The 20,603-nt window shown below is 35.7% G+C and overlaps 1 protein-coding gene across 1 annotated transcript in view; it reads left to right on the forward strand.

The window, feature by feature from the left end:
* nonC (serine/threonine-protein kinase Smg1) overlaps positions 1–20,603 on the forward strand; it is a 235,970-nt gene that overhangs the window by 54,890 nt on the left and 160,477 nt on the right. Inside the window, exons 21-28 of the mRNA XM_069846010.1 lie at positions 387–494; positions 5,395–5,648; positions 6,888–7,065; positions 9,316–9,719; positions 11,761–12,020; positions 13,650–13,960; positions 15,663–15,854; positions 18,212–18,536. Coding sequence (XP_069702111.1) covers positions 387–494; positions 5,395–5,648; positions 6,888–7,065; positions 9,316–9,719; positions 11,761–12,020; positions 13,650–13,960; positions 15,663–15,854; positions 18,212–18,536 — 2,032 coding nt within the window. The remainder of the gene's footprint in view (positions 1–386; positions 495–5,394; positions 5,649–6,887; positions 7,066–9,315; positions 9,720–11,760; positions 12,021–13,649; positions 13,961–15,662; positions 15,855–18,211; positions 18,537–20,603) is intronic.

The following is a 20,603-nucleotide window of genomic DNA, read 5'->3' on the forward strand; positions in this document are numbered from 1 at the left end:
AAATGGCTTTTAAGGAACCCGCAGGTTCATTGCCGCTCTCACATAAGCCCGCCATCAGTCCCTATCCTGTGCAAGATTAATCCAGTCTCTATCATCATATCACACCTCCCTCAAATCTATTTTAATATTATCCTCCCATCTACGTCTCGGCCTTCTCAAAGGTCTTTTTCCCTCCGGTCTCCCAACTAACACTCTAAATAAATTATAATATGTTAATAAATGTATTGAGTTATAAATATATATATAACATCTTATAAGTTTTTGACTGAAAGTAAATAAATGAAATTGTGTATATCGTAAATCTGTTACGATAATTTTAAGACTTACAATTGATGATGAAGTAGATGAAGTACTAAAATTTTTTGTTTCACTTTATTTTATTTTAGCTGACAGAATGTTATAAGGCTGCGAGTAATTGGACAGATCTTCTCAAGTGGAAGGAAAAGGAATTTGAACTTTGGAAAAATCAAAATGGAGGAACACCACAGAAATATGTAAGCATTTTATTTACCATATTTGTGAATTAGGAACCTCTGTTTCCTGTTAACTTCCTTTTTATTGCAAGACAGTTCAGATTGAATAGGTAAAAGTTTCAGCCACTGGCGTGGCTCAGTCGGTTAAGGCACTTGCCTGCTGGTCTGAAGTTGCGTTTGGGTGCGGGTTCGATTCCCGCTTGGGCTGATTACCTGGTTGGGTTTTTTCCGAGGTTTTCTCCAACCGTAATGTGAATGCAAGGTAATCTATGGCGAATCCTCGGCCTCATCTCGGTATCACCAATCTCATCAACACTAAATAACCTAGTAGTTGATACAGCGTCGTTAAATAACCAACTAAAATAAAATAAATAAATAAAAGTTTTCTTATTCTTTCGTGATGGTAATATATATATTATGTAACATTTGACTTGGATCTTATATCAGAAGCCTATTCCACCATTAAACTCTGCAATTTCGCAACTTTTCACTTTTCAACTTTCGTAAAGTGAAAGTCTTTCTCTCCATCCCTAAATTAAAGGCTGCTTTGTACTTTCCGTTTCATTCTGCAGCAACTTTGCAACTCTGTTGTTGAGCTCTATTTCATAGCCAGTGAAGACAATGGATAATTATTGTCCTTAAATGAAAGAGGTAAACTTCTTGTTCTTGATTGTAGAATAGATCCAATACTTTCAAGAATATAATCTGCTTGAGTTGGCGTAATTCGAAAACATCCACAGAATTGAGACAAACTTAGGTTATGGAAATTTATCCTGTTTTTATATACCCTTTTCTTGGGTTCTTTGTCACTTGAATTGCGTAATAGTAAATCTCCTCCTCTTATATTTCTTCTCTAAATTATTCTCAATCCAAAGCAAAAATATACAGTAGCGTGCAAATTAATCCGAACAACGTAATTACTTATGCAAAAACACTCAAACGGAATAAAGAAAGGATCTAAGACATACCTCAGTAATCTATGTGGCCTCCCTTGTTCCTAATAACAGCTCTGAGACGATTTGGCATGGATTCCACTAATTTCCCACAAATACTCTTCATTTCTTCATCACGAAACCATACACCAATGAGGGCAGAAATCATCTTCTCCTTTGTAGAACAATCTATTTTTTGCATTCTTCTTTTGCAAATTGACCACAAAATGATGTCGGGTGAGTTGCCTGGCCAGGGGAGTACCTGAATATTCTTCTTGTTGAAGAATTCTGTAGTTTTTCGAGACGTATGGCATGGTGCCAGGTCTTGTTGGAACACACCTCTGCCATCCAGAAATGATTTTTGCAGCTGGGGTACGATTCTGGTTTCCAATAAGTGAATATATTTGTCAGAATTCATCATTCTCTTGATAGGTATTAATGCTCCAGGCCCTTCATGTGTAAAACAACCCCAAAACATTACTTTAGGGGGGTATTTGGGTGCTTGTTGGAGATGAGCTGCTGTTACTTTTTCGGATCCTTTCCGTATGTAAGAAACACAGTGGCCGTGGACCTCGAAATGAGACTCATCAGAAAAAAGTACATTCTTCCAGTCATTCACTGTCCAGTGTTGATGTAATTTTGCCCACATTAAGCATTTTTTGCACATAACAGGGGTTAGCAGTTGCTTCTTAATAGGCTTACGAGCCCTTCGTCCAGCTTCCAAAAGCCTACACTGCACTGTTGTGACGTGAATATTCGCCCCAGTGGTAGCCACTAACTCGCTGGTTAAGTCGACAGCAGTTAGTCTAGGATTTAATTTACTTTTCCTGACAATTAAATGATCATCTGCAGGTGAAGTCTACCTTTTCCGGCCACAGTTTCCTTTTTCTGGGGTGTGATGGATCCAGTCTCCCTGTATCGTTTTATGATCGAATTAACAGTAGCCAAACCGATGTGACATTCTGCAGCAATTTGCCTCTGTGTCATAAGAAGAATGCTCTGCTAATGTTATAATTTTAGACCATTTTCGTGGAGTTGTATCCATTTGTGAAGACGACAGAATGTACACAGGATTGCAGTATTAAGTCTTCAACACAACTGAAATGCTTATAAGTACAAAACGACAGGCAAAATGTCACAAATTATAAAAAAAATAGTGACAGACCAACAATGGAATTACACGTACTACAGATGTCAATTAAAGCGGTATGAGCAGCTGTGAGGCCAACAATGACAGAAAATGTAAAAATATGTCGTGTTCGGATTAATTTGCACGCTACTGTACTGAGTATAATGAATTTAATCTTAACCCTTTGCCAATGGTAGGAAAGTAAACTTGATGGTAGTACAGGAACACTGGGAATTTAAATGTGTGACTGAGAAAAATGCAGTAGTTTATTAAAATGGCTCTAACTCGCTTGAAAAAAAAAAATTACTAAGTTTTGAAAATTTCACGTAATACTTATTAAGCTTCGTAGAATAATATTATGAAGCTCACATTACCTTATACACTCTTTAATGTCGTTAATCAGTAACATATTGACATTGTTAACATTAATTCCCTGCATCTTGAAATAAATTTGAAATAGATTCCTTGTATAACTGCTGATTCATTGCATTCAACTTCCAACTCATGTAGAGTGAGTGCTGTGTATGTAGGTGAATATCGACATGCATATCTTTTGAGGCGCTATAATCATTTACTTTAAACAGAGTACTCTTTCAATGGCATCACATTGCAGAAGGAATATCTGTGAAATAAGAATGTGTGTGTGTGTTGTATGAATTGTAGTTTCTCTTAAGAATAAACGTATTTTGTATCAGTAAGTAGGTGAAATTTAATCAGCTAATATGTAATTAGTTTTTTCTTTGAATTTACTGTATATTCTAATCAGTTTAGTATTGAAACCAATAATTATATAGCTGAGCAAGGTCGGTACTAGTGAAAATGATTTATTCAGTGGATTTTTAAAACTCAAAAACTGGTATCTATATTTAGTGTTTACAATTTAGTTTTATTTCTTTATTTTTTGCTAACTCGCATATTGACATATAGCCATCTACATCCCTACCCACTTTTTTTTTTTTTTTTTTTTTTTTTTTTGTAAATTCTGTCCTGAGGTTGGTGCACCCATTAGATTGGATTCTGTTTGCCCCATATGATAGGATGACCTGAGTATGGAAGTAGGCAGGATGGACGATGATGATGATGATCATGATAACGAAATTAGCCCAGGTTCCAACTCCATCTGTTTCTCGCACTTTTTAAATAACTGTAAAACATAATTCTGGTCAATCTAGTAGCGTGTGGAAAACGCCATTGAAATTTACGAACACATTATTTGTTTGGCCATTTCTTTAAAATAAAAAGAGAGCCCACAATACTGGCTATGCTAACATCCAGACAAGCTCAGTGAAACATACATCACTCTTGTTTGACTCATTTTATAGCTTTGACACATTATTGGTGCCCGTAAAACATCAGGAGATTGAGACTTTTGGATTCCACTGTAGTAGCTATGTAAATATAAACATTTCAACTTTAAAATTTGGAAGCATGATATGCAACACTGAAATATTAATGCTCTTTTGTTCCCTTGTTTCTTCAAGTTTTAAAATACCTTATATGTGTGAATATTTTGCGCATATTTTTTCCGGAATTTAGCAAAGAAGAACTGGAGTGCACGCATTATTTGAAATAAGGTTGGTACCGCTTTGCCTCAAACGCGGAATCCTATTATACTGTAGCTCTGTCCAGCCTCACGCTTCTATCTGTGTGGCGTAGAGTTGGGCAACAATTATTTTTCAGAAGTCAATTCCAAGAATTCAATCCTACATTACGAATTGATTCTAACGATTCGTTCACAGCCTGCAATTCCAAAAATTCTTTTGAATCATCAACAAACGATGACGCACAGGAGACTTCTCTTTGCAAACCATGAATAGTACAGAATTGTTTTACATCTCTCGCATAAATGACATTAGAGGTGAGACATTGGATGGTCTCTTTCTGATTGGCTGAAACCATTCATTATGACCTCCATTAGTTTACAAAATTATCCAAGGTAGTGTTTCGTAATTTGTTCTTGTAGGTAGAGTCCCGGATGCTTCTACCACAGCATGTGAAGATTATGACGTGCTTCTTAAAACAGAGTTATATTTTATTTAGTTTTGGAGTACATAATTATGTAGAATTAATTTCTTGTAAATAAAACACAAATTACATCCATTTTTTTTCTCTTCTAAAATTAGGGTGTGCGGATTATTCGCATATATATATATATATATATATATATATATATTGAAGCATCCAATTCCAAAACTGTCTAAATCCATTTTTTTTTTAATTGAGATAATGGCAGTTTCATCATCTACCTAAATGTCTCTAGCAATTTTCTAATGAATGTTGTGCCTTAATTCTCTCTTTCCTTCCATAAATAAGCTTCAAATATGACGAACACTTCAAACAATTAGGAAAAAAGTTATCAGTTTTTGGCGTTTCCTGAAAATTGTTAAGAATGGATGTAGATAGTTTTGGAATTGGAGGCTTCATATATATATTATATTGTTAGCTAAGAATGAAAATCTCGTATCTCAATTTTTTCCAAAAGTTGCTTTTTTGGCTGGCTTAATCGGAAGAGAATCTCGTAACTCATCTGTAAAAAGTGTAAAAACAACTGTTTCTGTTTTTGATTTAAAAGGTAATTGGTCAGTTATGTTTAAAAAATATAAAAATGAAATCTACAGACAGTTTTTTGTTCCTCCTGTGAAGTTTGGTTTTCGTGAGATATGATGTCTTCATTCTTAGCCGATGATATTTTTAATAGCGTAGTATTTTTCTGGTTCTAACTTTATGAAGCGGTTACTAATTGCTATCTTCATTATGTCTCAACTTGGATGGTAAACATTAAATGTTTTCACGTCGTTTTGCCTATACATTATCACTTACTTCCATTACAACATATAATAAATATGATATTGTATTTCAGCTGATGAGTAGTATTAGCAGTGTGACACACGCAAAGGCATTGGCCAAATTTGAAGAAGGAGAGCTTACAGCTGTGAGTGAACTTATGAAATGGAATATACAAGGAACATCACCTACAGAACAAGCTTGGGATATTGGCAAGAACAGCAGAAAGTGTTGGAGCAGTTACAAGCTGATGGGCAAAGCATACACCATGCTTACAAGCATAGCTTTGACTGTGATCTCAGATGGTGGTAACAACGATACTGAGACTGAGTGAGTAGTTTGTTGTTAATTCTGTATGTTGACAGCAACTTCTTGGTACATGACTGTAACATTACGCTCATTCACTCTCGCTCTCTCACTGACACAGACACACACACTGTCTCTCTCTCTCTATCTCACTCACACACACACACATATGCATTCTGTATCTCAAACGGCTCCAAATGTCCTGCCATATCACCCCACGAAGTTTTTTTTACATTTTTTTTAAACACGGACACAATTAACAGGTGCTCAAAGAGCTTTAAATTTCGAGTAACTTGCCTACCTGCAGGGGTTAGCACCTTTTCAATGACATAGCTCTGAAAGGAGACTTCGGCAGACATGCATTTCCCATCTGAAATGACTCCAAATTTTCTGCCTACTACCACACAGAGTTTTTACAATCTTTTTTAAATACGATAATAGTTCCAAGACACCAAAAGGGCCTTTAAGTAATTTTCAACAATTTTAAACAGCTCTAAATGTCTTCTCCTATCACCCCACGGAGAGAGAGAGAGAGAGAGAGAGAGAGAGTGTGTGTGTGTGTGTGTGTGTGCGTGCGTGCGCGTGCTCTTTTTATTACCTAAGTTACATCAGTACAGTATCACCTAAGTTACATCAGTACATTATCCTTAAAGAGAGGACCAAGTCTACTTATAAATTCCTTTGAAGGTGTGAAATGTTGTTGCTTTTTAATGCCAGGCGTTTGACAATGAAGTCATTTGAGCTCTTGCACTCCAATATTTTCCAAAGATATTGTCATGGTCAGCCTCTGAGATGTGAAATGTGAAACCTTACTACTGACATATTTGGATGGACATTGCTTATTGTTCTTACACATTTGTAGACTATTATCTCGCCATTCTTTTAAAGTACAGACTGTGTTCAGAATTTATGAGATATTGTTGACAATTACTAATTGCAATAATGATAATATTAATTGTGCTGAAATGAGATTGTTGAAGCCTAACTAGTTGTAGAAAATGATTGCCACACTGCTTTGTTCATAATAACTCACACATCTCTACTTTTTTTTCAAACATTGTGCATCCCATTCTGATTAGTCATGAACTAACGTAACTAATGAGTAAACTATGGTTGAGCCAACACTTTCAAATGTGAAACTAGAGGTAGAAGTAATAAAATTAATTTTTTTTTCTGAATCTTGGTTTTTGGTTTCATTAGCTGCAACACTGCCTGTTATTTTGGATAACAGAAGTTAAATTATTAATATTTTTCTGCTTGCAGAAATATTGTGTGGGGTGAGAAGATACAAAATTGCTCACACATTGCACAGTGCCATCTTCAGGAAGGTCTCAGGAACACTCCATCAGAGTTCTTGCATGAAGCAGCAGTTCTTCAATATGCTGCATCAGGCCTTCAAAGTATGCTGGGAGGAAAGTTTGACTGCAATGTATTCAACACGGTAAATATAATAATTTTAAGATAACTAAACTACAGTAAAACATATATTAAACAACCACTGCTAGTTCCATGAGAAATTGGTCTTTCAGAGGGTTGGTCTCTCAATAGGGCGAATGTTTTCTACACAAATAATTGGTTAAAGCGTTTCTATGTTAATCAAATAAAAAAACACGGGGAATATTGCTAAGAATAAAAGCTTGAGATAAGAACTTTATTTCTTATTTTACGTTATTTTTACAATTTTCTTCTTTGATTCATTACATACTTCACTTCACAAAATCATAAATTGAACTCTGCTTAATATTTTTAGATTTCATTTTTACAACCTAATTTTCAAAACTATCCTTTAATATGTTAAAAAAGTTCATTTATATGTTCTCCATTCATACAGTCCTTCAGTGGTGCCAATTGTTGAATTAGCTGAATATTACCTAAGACTTCTTCTAGTAACATTTTTTCGGATTGAAATTCTCTCCTGACTTTAACCTCGTTATCAGTGAGTTGATCACCAGATTTTTCTAATAGGTAGGAAGAAGAAAAAATAAATTATTGTACTGTAATTAACAAGTAATGATTTGATTGTACAAAACGAAAAATAAAACCATCATACAGCATGAGAAATCTTTCCTTCCAAGAAACTGTTAAACAGCAGTGCAAATAACCCTTTGTCATACATCGGAAGCCGTTAGCAAACGGTCATTGTACCTTTTTTCTAGCAATACCCAATATTCCTTAAGGGATTAAGGACAGAGATGTGCATTCAACGTGAATACTTAACAACTTTGCCATACATCATTTTAATTTCTAGTACTGCGACGAATTTCTTGGAATTTATTTAGGCTACAGTAATGTAATAAAATACTAAATTGTAAATTTTAAAAATACAGTATGGTCTTTTAAAAGGGGTGAAATTAAGAAAATAGCTATTCAATCTCTGGTCGGTGGTCGGGGAGAGAGGTGGGCTCTTAAAAGGGGTGTGATTTACATTGGTTTTATGGATGTTTAATTTGGTTCTTTAAAAAATCGGTCTTTAGGAGGAGTGATCTCTCAATAGGGGTGGACTTTCTGACAGGTTTCACTGTATGTCATTGTTATGTAACAAGTGTTTCCAGATATTGAATAATTATGTATTTATGCACGTACACAACCATGCATACACACGAAAATACATGTATATACAATTTAGTGTCCAATTAGAAATAAGCAACTGAGAGAGAAAACTGAATTGGGGAAAGAAATTGGGCTCTGATGTATTAGACAAGATTTTTGTGTCATTATTAAGAGAAATTATTTAAAAGTGCTGCTGCTCCTATTGATACTTTAAAAGTCTGTCTTTTCGTTAGTTTATAAACTTTTCATGCTTTTGACCCTCTTTAAGTCATGTGATTCACTTTATGAGCAGGGCCGGATATTTATGGAAATCGCAGAATTCACGACATAATAGATATACAATAGATTTTTACTAATCTTTACGAATTAAATGATTGTGATTAATAATATGCAGCTGAAACACTCTTGAAAGTGTGTTCTGATAGCGAAATATGAACACATTCGCAAATTATTACTATTGCGTCATTTTATAGCGAATTTCATATTCTGAGTTTTTTCTGATTTTTTTTTTTTTCACTTGAATTTGTTATTATATCCAAGTAGGCTACATTACATGGTATTCCAGGTGTTCTGATTAAATTAGTGAACTCAAAAGACGGAGAATTCAACATTTCACTAATAATTTGAAAGTTCTAATTTGAGGACTGCTAGTTTTTTTTTTTTTTAATGTGTGTTAAATAGTCTCAATCCAACAAATATTGTCTGTTGGTCATACCGCACCTTTACCAGACTCCAACGAACCTTTAATGTTTATTATTTGGAAAGTAATATTCATACTGAGTTAATACTCCAATTCCAAAATAATTTTTTTTTTAATTTCTATTAATCTCCGCCAAGAGTACAAATCAATCTCCAACAATCTCCACCGACACCAGTATTAAAAAACACAAATGATAAAATTAATGTCCATAGATACATACCTGCCCCTGTTTATGAGACAAATGCCCATCTGACATTCAGGTTTGAAAGCATGTCGGAAAACACTGTTTACAGGTTTTTTCCAGGAAGCCCTTGCACATTTTTGCGAGAAGGAACATTTGCTTAATTAAGTGCCTTGTGTTAGTGTTTAAGTAAAAGTGTATATGAGAATTGTAACGGAAGCTCTTTGTATTGTTGTTAATGAATTTATATCTGCTTACAGATTGATGGTCTTGTGGATATAGGAATGATGAGTTCATCTCTTTTGACCCAAGTTCTTTGGTGGGGCAAATACTTCAACCAGGCCAGTGGCAACATACTGGGGGATGACATGCATATGCATTCTTCATGGGTGAACCAATTAATGCTAGAAGTTTCTAGAGTTGCGCGAAAGGAAGGAAATCTCGCATTAGCTCAGAAATTGTTGATTGAGTACCTTAAGTCTGAAGACGGATTATTGTGTGTTAATAATGGACATGGTTCAAAAAATAAACTGTTATTGGAAGATGTAGCACAGAGTCTGGTTGATACAGCTGTCAAAGGCAAAGAACCAGTTTTGCCCATTTCTATGGTATGGAGTGTTCAGAATGCTAGAGCACTTACAGAAGTGGCAAAGGTGCTCTACAGGTAAATGTCAGCATGAAACTTAAAATATTTGTAGTAATTTTCTTGCTATTGAAATTTTGTTTGTTTGCTTGTAACTGGACAATTTTGAATCATTAAAATTTAAGGTATGTGACTTCTGTAACTTTAAAGAAGATGTTTTATGGATCAATACATTTATAGGTTACCTGGTATGATTACATACAGTAAAATCCCTCGTAACCGGCAATACCAAAACAGCGGCACTTTTGGCTAGGCCAAAAAAAATAGTCATTCATACAAAAGAGAAGAGTCTGACAAAGAAGTGAATGGTTTTCATAGATCGCACATGCCGCATATTGTGTTTACTCTTCACACTGTTCACACATGAAAATATAGACAAAGAAAACCCGTTATGTCCCTGGAGTAGAAGGTAGCATCGGTAACCTGTTACTTGGACCTTGCAAACAATGTGAAGAGACGATATCTTTCTATTTAACAGGCTAGTTCCGGATACGAGATTTCACCAGATAATTGAATAAATACTGGTATATACAAAAAAAAAAAAAGTTCGTATTTCATGGTACCAAATGTTGAAAATGCAGCCATGTGAAGCTTATTTCTCTATCACTTGCTCATAACTAAATAAACATAAAAACTGAGTGAATTTTCTTTATTAAAACACGTCACACAACACAAATAATACACTAATTTTAGGTTAGAATATTCACTGAAATTGAAAATTGTTGTTTTCTAATGCCAGGCGTTTGACAATAAAGTCATTTGACCTCTTGCACTCCAATATTTTTCAAAGATATCATGGCCAGCCACTGAAGCACAGATTTTGAGGTGTTCCGAATCCATTTCTTGGTTTGAGTTGCACAATGGACAGTTAGGGGACTGATATATTCCAATTCTATGCAGGTGTTTGGCCAAACAGTCATGGCCTGTTGCCAATTTAAATGCAGCTACAGACGATTTGCGTGGTAAATCGGGAATTAACTGTGGATTTTGATGCAGAGAGTTCCATTTTTTCCCTTGAGATTGTGTTATCAAATTTTGTTTGTTGAAGCCTAAGTATGTAGATTTAATAAATCTTTTCACAGAGTAATACGTACATTTAGTAACAGGTCTGTAAGTAGCAGTGCTGCCCTTCTTTGCTAAAGCATCTGCATTCTCGTTTCCCAGGATTCCACAATGGGATGGTATCCATTGAAATTGAAAGTTCGTGCAAACTTCCTAATGTTGCAAAACTGACAGCCCAGACTGTGGCAGATTTAAACTTCTTTTTTGGCCTAGCTGAAAGTGCCGTTGTTTTGGTATTGCTGGTTACAAGGGATTTTACTGTAGTTAAGTAGAAGAATATTTTTAATGTGTAAATAGAATGAGTATTTTATTTCTTTAATGTGTTTAAAAATAATTAAGTGAATGGCAAACTAAATATTGTTGAAGGTAGTTTTTTAATATATTGATATCTGTCCCGGAAATTGTGAAAAAATCTGGTAACCTTATTCTATGTTTATCAGTTATGTTTGGTTTTGATTCCTTACTACCAATTTTTAGATATGTGCATATCAAAGATAAGGGAAGAAAACAGGAAATGTTGCAGAACAGCATTATTGAGAATATAAAGTTTTAATACTTGACGTTCCAGAGCACCAAATGTTTAATGTTACCTTAAACGAACATATCAACTTTTAAAATCTTTGTAAATAGTTCTGTAGTCCCAGTTTCCACCAATAGAATGCGCTGTACACCATAACAACATTAAAAATAGACGTTACCTGTTTTTTCCTCTAGCCCTTCACATAGGACTCTCGGCAATTTTTTTTCCTCATTGAAAATTCAGGGGTGGAGGGAGGAGTCTTATATGCGTGTAAATATTGTAATTGCAGTATTCAGAATTTATTTTCTTTGTGTATTTGTGTGCTCACGGGATATGTAACAGTGGTGTATTAATAGAATTCTTCACTCACTTCATAGAAAACTACTCATGTAACATTGAGCCCAATTGTAACAATAATAGGTACATACATTATAATATACATTTTCGCGTATCTAAAATTAGTTGTTTGCTTTATTACAGTATGGAGAAACACGATAGTGGAGTGCAGGTATGTGCTGTTGCAGCATTGAACCTGGCCCAGCAGATGAATGACAGAGATCAGAAACTTCATGAGAGAGGATCTAGACTGCTACTTACTTTGGCCAAATGGCTTCAACAAGAGAATCATCTGGTGTCTGAAGAAGGAGAGGATGAAAGGAGTGCTCTAGAGCGATTGTTGGCTTGGGAAAAAGCTCGCAATATAGCTGATGACCCAACTATCTATGGAATTGACATACAAAGTAAATAAAAATTTTCTTACTTCAGAATTATTTTGTGATTAGAGGATACTAAAGATTTTATTATTATTTTTGTTACCATGATTAAGTCATATCGTAAATTATACAAATCAAAATAAAGTTAAAATACTAATTTTATCTAACTAGTACTAACTTTACCAAAAACGAATGAGGCACTGGACAACAGCATGTATGTTAGTTTATCTAGTAATAATGTTTCATTTTTTAGTCTCGTTTCATTAGTATTGTGATATGAGTAGAAGTCCAAAAATTATTCAGAAATAACACATGAATTGGTTACTTGACTATTGTTTTCTGCTTACTTACAAATGGCCTATAGAGAACCTGAAGATTCATTGCCGGCATCACATAAGCCTGCCATCTGTTCCTATCCTGAGCAAGATTAATCCAGTCCCTACCATCATATCCCAACTCCCTCAAATCCATTTTAATATTATCCTCCCATCTACGTCTCAGCCTCTCCAAAGGTCTTTTTCCCTCAGGTCTCCCAGCTAACACTCTATATGCATTTCTAGATTCATCCATACGTGCTACATGCCCTGCCCATCTCGAAAGTCTGGATTTAATGTTTCTAATTATATTAGGTGAAGAATACAATATGTGCAGTTCTGCATTGTGTAACTTTCTCCATTCTCCTGTAACTTCATCTTAGTCCCGAGTATTTTCCTAAGCATCTTATTCTCGAACACCATTAACCTCTGTTCCTCTCTCAAAGTGAGAGTCAAAGTTTCAGAACCATACAGAATATCTGTTTTATAAATTCTAACTTTCAGATTTTTAGAAAGCAGACTAGAAGGCGAAAGCTTCTCAACCAAATAATAATGGGCATTTCCTATATTTATTCTGTGTTTAATTTTCTCTCGAGTGTTGTTTATATTTTGTTACTCTTGCTCCAAGATATTTGAATTTTTCCACCTCTTCAAAGGATAAATATCCAATTTTTATATTTCTGTTTCGTAATATGTTCTGGTCACGAGACATAATCATATACTTTGTCTTTCCGGGATTTACTTCCAAACCTATCTCCTTACTTGCTTCAAGTAAAATTCCCATGTTTCACATCATCCGCATAAACAAGTAGCTGATGTAACTTGTTCAATTTCAAACCCTCTCTGTTTTGCTGGACTTTTCTAATGGCATATTCTACAGCAAAGTTAAAAAAGTAAAGATGATAGTGCATCGCCTTGCTTTAGCCCGCAGTGAATTGGAAAAGCATCAGACAGAAACTGGCCTATAAGGACTCTTCTGTGTGTTTCACCGAGTCACATTTTAATTAATCGAACTAGTTTCTTGGGAATACCGAATTCAATAAGAATATTATATAAAACTTCTCTCTTAACCGAGTCATACGTAGATTCATCTCGTCATAGAGGCCATATTTCTTGTCCTTCTATTATCAAATGATTGATATTAAGCATGTGAATGTCTATATTAAGAGTTAAACTCAGAATTGGAATAGCTCAAAGGGGCCAATCCTTAAATCATTATAATGGATTCAGAGCTGATTATGTACGATATGAAAGGGAACAAATTTATTTTTTTTGTGAATACAATGTGCATTGTAATACATTAGAGAATAAGAGTGGTTTTATAATTTTATTTTCTCCATAGGTTGCAATGCAACTACTCATAATGGAATTCGTGTGATACCTGCCACGGATGCTGTGATTGGTAGATTACTTCAGCTGGGAGTGTCACGGTGTCCCACTCTTGCGAAAGCATGGAGTCAGTTTGCATCCTGGTGCTATCGGTGGGGTCGTAGAGTTGTGGATGCTGCCTGTGAGGCAGGTGGACAACTGTCAGAGGTGGACAGAGCTGCAGTACAACAACTTATGCCTCCTGGAATGACAGCAGATGATTTAGATAAAGTCTATTTTGTTCTGAGTCAAACTCGGACTCTTGCTGATGAAGAGGACATCGAAGTAAGTCTTAATGTAAATGCAAATATTTTAATGCATTGCTCTGATTTCGATTTGTATTTTATAAATTAAACAAGAATGAAGTGATGGTTGCTGGACTTGAGTTGGGTTGTCAGATTTCATGGTATGGCAAAATACGAGGCGTGTTCTTAAAGTAAGTTCCATTTTCAGTTATAGCCGTCGCATCGCTGCAATCGTTATTTTGCGCATGCGTGTTTTCTTCTTCATTCCTCAGGCAAGCTGTGCATGCAGTTTCAGAGGTTCAGTCCATGTGTGTGGTTAGTTGTTATCAATTGAAATGTTTAAAGTGATCGAGCACCCTGCTGACTGTGAGATGTGATCTGTTATCCGTTTCTTGAATGCGAGAAACATCAAACCAGCTGACTTCGTCAACTTTGTGAGGTGTATGGTGATGATGCCATTAGTGATGGAATGGTCAGGAGATGGGTTAGGAAGTTCAATGAGGACTGCATCTCTGTGCATGATGAGCAGTGTACCAGTCGGCCATCTTTGATCAATGACGAGTTGGTGCGTGCTGTCGAAAAAATCCATGAGGACAGGAACAAATTGACCATCCCCCCTACAGCCCGGATTTGGCTCCGAGTGGCTCTCTTCTTGCACCTCAAGAAGTTCCTCGGTGGTCAACTTTTGATGGCGACGACACCCAAAATCTCATCTCGTAATTTGGCTGGGAACAAATTGACCATCCCCCACTACAGCCCAGATTTGGCTCCGAGTGACTTTCATTTCTTCCTGCACCTCAAGAAGTTCCTCGGTGGTCAACGTTTTGATGGCGACGAAGTGAAAACAGCAGTGCGGGAGTGGTTTGCATCGCAGGCGGGCGAATTCTACAATGAGGGGATAGAAAGACTTGTGCCATGACTCGATAAATGCCTCAATAATGGTGGAGATTATGTTGAGAAGTAATTGAAGTGTGGGGAATACAATGCAACAAAAATGGTTTGTAAATGTCTTCCCGTTTACTTACTACAGCCTTTTGGAACTTACTTTAAGAACACGCCTCGTATATAACCACTTTAGGCCAGTATTAAAAGTAGTCTAACGTAAGTATTTATTTAAGTGTAAAGATGTTTTAATTCACATTTTGCTAGTGTGACATCACTAAATTTGACTTTTAATGAAATTCATATTATATGATCAGATGTAATATATACAGGTGTTTCATAATTCCTATTTTAAACTTCTAACTTCTAGGGGTTGTAGAGGGGACTAAGATAAAATTTTGATTGGGAACCCATGTCCGAAAATGTATCGTTTCAATGCAAAATAAGTTTGAAGATTGATTCGGTTTAAAATCTCCTGCTTCACGGTACGCAAACAAAATGGGCTGAGAGCAACTTCTGCAGTCCCCTATCGTCTGTCTCGTCCTGTATTGCTCAATGACTGAATCACAACTGATGTGAAAGCTGACTCCGTAGAACTGATTTTAAACAGAAGACTTGATATCAGGGGACTGCAGAAGTCGCCCTCAGCCCATTTTGTTTGTGGGAGATTTTAAACCGAATCAATTTTCAAACTTATTTTGCATCGAAACGATACATTTCTGGACATGGGTTACCAATCAAAACTTTATGTACTTACTCCCCTCTACAGCCCCTAGAAGTTTGTAATAGGTATTCTGAAACATCCTGTATACATACAACGTTAAAATTTTGATTGCTTATAATCTTGCGTTCTTTTAAAGGCAGAAGATATCAACACCTCAGAGATGATTGAAAATCAATTGCAGAATATCCATGCACTTAATGGAGCAAGTAGTGAGCAGTTGTCTCGCCTAGTTGAAATATGGCGCAATGCTCAGAAACGCATTTACAGTTACTACGAACTTTCTGCTGTTGCTTATTTCAAGTATCTGGAGTTATGTGGAGATAAGGAGGTATGTTGTTCTAACATTTAAAATATTGCACTTTCCCACTCAAAGTGGTTTCTTCCTGCTCCTTTCCTCTCCTTTCCCCTACTTCCCTCTCTCTTCCTCTCTCCTCTCCCCTACTTCCCTCCTCTTTTCTCCTCTCCACCACACCTCACTCACCACCACTGCACCTCATTCCAATTCACTCCACCCCATCCCACTCTGTTCCACTCTCCTCTCTCCCCACATCTTTTCTCTCTTCTCCTCGCTCTTCCTGTCGTCTCTCTTTTCTTTTCCCATTTCTCCTTTCCTTTTTCTTTCCTTTCTGTCTTTTATCGTCCACTTTCCCCTTTCTTATCTCTTCTCACTCTCCTGTTGTTCACTTCCTCCGTATTTACTTTCATTTCTTCTTCCTTTCTCAGTCTGTTATAATTTGAACATATTAGAAGTACACTGACAGTAAGAGCTATTTTTATTGCTGTTATTATTATTATTATTATTATTATTATTATTATTATTATTATTATTATTATTATTATTATTATTTTATAAGAAAGTAAGTTTTATACTGTTGACAACTATACCTATGGATTATATTTATTATTTATTTAATCTGGTGGAGTTCAGGCAATCAGGCCTTCTCCACCACCAGAACAGAACCAACAGAATAAAAATAGGCATATACAAAAAACATATGTAAAGAAGAAGTAAATAAGAAATAGAAATAAAATCACAAATGCAAAAACATAACATCACAGTGGGTACAAAAATACTAATGTAATATATTGATTACCTAATACAGCGGTCTCAAACATGAGCTAACCAGGCAGACCTCGCTCCTTCCGGAATAACACTGCCCTCACTAGGGCAGCTAGATAAGCTTTTGGGTATGGTCGTGACAGTGACGTCAAACACCGCGCAATATAAACAGATCTACTCGTTCACTTACAATTACACATAGCTTTCCGTTAGCGTCTGTAGAGAAATGGCTCTGTCTAAAGTGGCTAGGAAATCTGAAAACTATGCGTTACTAGAAAGTTTGGAAAAAGATTATTTGTTTACAGAGCGTGGAACTAATAAGGTTGAGATAAAGGAATTTTTAGACAGTCTTTAAGCACCCAGTACCAGAGCTTATTGATGAGGAATGAATACAAGATTTAGTCTTTCTTAGTCATATCACTACATCTTAGTCAAAAGCCTACAAGGGAAAGATAGCTTAATAACTGATATGTATGATAAAATCAAATATTTTATCATGAGGTTCATGTTATTGGAAGCCCATCTGAAACTCAGGAACGTTAAAGGGTTATCTGATTTAACAGAACAGCAACATCTTAGATACAGTGAAATTTTGAAAGATCTTGGATATCATTTGAGCATAGATTCAAGGAGTTCCATCTTTCTAAAAAGGATTTTGAATTGTTTAAAACTCCATTTTCGGTTATGTATAATGTGTATAGGTTATGTACAGTGTATATGTATTTGTGTTCATTTATACAATTTTGTATAGTTGATTAGCTTCCATCATTTTTAATATTTTGCACTTTTAATTTTAATTTTGAGGCTCTTTAACATGAATGTTACAATGTACAAGTAAGTTATTTATCATTCCCAAATATGAATGAATACACATACAGTATATGGAACATATCCATTCAGAAAGCTTACTTTCATTTTCCTTACGCAGAGACCACTCACAGTGTTACACGCTACGGATTATGTACATGCCTAACGTGAGATATAATACGTTAATAACATGTTATGAATCAAAGGTGATGTGGGTGTACGTCTTATCACAGAAGCGTTACATCAGCGCTCTCAAGATTACATTATTCTACAATCGGGTTACATCGGTTCGCAATGACTAACGATGCTTTTCCCAGTGCAGTTTTAACCTTGAGACCACTGACCTAATTAGTGTTTGAAGAAAATTATTAAATATCTAAAAATAAGTAATTGCTTTGTTAAAACGTTTGCTTCTTTAGGCGAATTTGTTTTAAGGTTGTATTGCAGTTATAAATATTTGCTTCTGGTAAATTGATAAATTATGGGAAGAATTGTTTGTTGAGCTATAATAAGAAATATTCTCACTATCTTCTTTGCAGTCACATCAATCTGTCTTCTAATTGAATATCCTTTACATACATTGCCATTTTGTACTATATAAGCAATTAATTTTTTGCTGATAAAAGTAGTAAAATATATTTTTGTTCGTTTGAAGAAGTTGTACTTGTTTTATATAATGAATTAATGATAATCTGATTAAAATTGAACTAATCTACGTTCTCGAAATGGTCACATGTAAAACTTAATATCTCCTAAATGCATCCATTAATTTCCAAGATTAAATACTTAGGTATGTATATTGTTTGAATTGATTTTAGAGTGTAAGTGGTGGAGTGGAGAATAGTTGCACAACTATCACAGCTACCTTGCGTGTCCTTCGGCTGATAGTTAAACATGCACTGGAGCTGCAGTCAGTGTTGGAATCTGGTCTTACTGCCACACCTACTCGACCATGGAAAGGCATCATTCCACAGCTGTTTTCTCGGCTCAGTCATCCAGAACCGTATGTGAGACGGTGTGTATCAGAATTGCTGTGTCGTGTTGCTGAGGATGCACCCCATCTTATTACATTCCCTGCAGTGGTTGGAGCTGCTGCTGGTGGAGCAAGACTCCGGGATATGACAATGGGAACATCAACATCACGTAAGTTACATTAAGACGACATAGTCTTAAGTAACAATAAGAAGTGTTTACAAAACAACCTTCGTATCTTTTTCTGTAAGGACTTATTAAGTTATGCTAGGTGGTATAGTGGCTACCATGTTTACCTCTGGATTTGTGTTATGGGTTCAAACCCCGCCAAGAATGTTTCATTGAGCTTGTAGTGTATACAATATCCTTACAACATTCAACTGATTAATTACTTAAGCAAAATTCTTAACAGCTTTTGTATTGTCCATTTCCAGTTCCTTCTTTCAAAAAGGATGTGTCCCAAAAGTGCCCTCTAGTTACAAAAGTAGAAACAGTGTGAAAATTCCTCTGCTTCTTAATACCACCTTACATATATGCATATAACTTCTTTAACCAGCGCGGGCAGGTGGGCAGGAACACGCAAACTACTGGGTGTTCAGTTCAAAGTGTGTCATGGCTCGCTGTTTGCCGTCATGTGGCTAGTCGATGAGCCTAGAGAATTCAATCTTCCTACACTTCCGCAGAGATGTATTACTTATCTGCCAGAGAAGTTGCCTAGCAAGTATGGCGTTCATTCAGAAGAGTACTTACCGATATGTACAGTAACACCAGTAGTGGCAGGAATGTGAACTGTTTCGAAACATGTACTGTGGTGAGTTTTTTCTTACTGTCGGGATATGGGGAGAGGTTTAAGACGATTACTTACGTATTTGTTGACATTAACTTCGACGGTCAACATGGACACAGAGCATTTGATTTGTATTGTGGAATGTTGCCGTACGCAACCGATGATAACAAATACCCTGCGTATGACTTGCCTGCGCAAAACACAGTTCGAAAGAGGTTATGGTAGCACACAGACCGTACAGACCGTCATCTGTTGCTACAATGTTCAAGTTATACCGTACACGTTCTCAAGTTCAGATTGAACGCCTTGATTAATAGGCAACTTCTCTGACACAAAAGCTGAAACTCGCTTCAAATCGTTGACTCATCAACAGTGACGTCATGACACACTTTGAAATGAACACCCAGTACACTATAGACAAGTGATGAAGAAATAATTCCACTTTTGTTTTAAGTGTTTTGACAAACAGTCATACCCTGTGAGTAATTGAAAGGATTCCACTGCACTTTCTGGTAGATACTCAGGAATTATATTTATTGCATATTGACACACTCCCATCTTTTATTTGAAATTTCGTGGAAATGGTGTGATGATATATCTTGATATTTTGAATTGATTAACTTTTAACTGTTGAAAATGATAAAGCTGATATGGGGTTTTGTAAGATGTACTTCCCTTCTTAACAAGATGGTCAGCAGCTTCATTACAAGATAATTCATAGTGTGCCATTACCCACTGAAAGACTGGAATTTTGTTAAGCTTCATCAGATAGTGTATAATTTTTCAACAGTCGGGTTTTTTTTTTTTGTACTGCGAAATGTAGTATACAAAATAAATTTGAAAAGAAAGTATTTTTCTCAACAGGCCCATATAGCCATATTTCGAACAGGCAGACAATAGTATCATTATTATTAACATTTTTCGAAAAATTCGTCTCTTCTTTTCATTTGAACCTCTAATGTTTTGACAATAAATTTTAGGGTGATTGCTTGATTTAACACTGTCAAGGTTAGTGGTAACATAAAACGGCATCTTTGTTCATTTCACCTGGTTCACTTGAAGTAGAAGCAAAATATTGCTCAAGTTCTAGTTTTCCATAAAAGGATGCAATGAGATATTCAACTGACCAAACGCCATTATTATTTATTAGGAAATCTTTTTCCTCAGCTGAGATGTGGAATGGAGAATAAGGCTGATATTTAATTTTTAATTTGATAATTACAGAAGGCCTTGAATTAAGTTATTTTGTTAAAAAAATTTCCTTCGTAGTGTTACCATCAACTTTTCTTTGGGACTGAATTGTGAAACAAATGAATTCATTCTTCAATTTTTCTGCCACCATGTTAAGAGAACTTAGTACTCCCATATGATACTTACACTGCCTTTTTCACTTCTTTGCAACAATTTGAAATCCTTCATAATTGATGTGTTCTGAAGGAGTTATGACCTCA

This window comes from Periplaneta americana, chromosome 14, assembly GCF_040183065.1.
Source record: "Periplaneta americana isolate PAMFEO1 chromosome 14, P.americana_PAMFEO1_priV1, whole genome shotgun sequence".
Lineage (NCBI taxonomy): Eukaryota > Metazoa > Arthropoda > Insecta > Blattodea > Blattidae > Periplaneta > Periplaneta americana.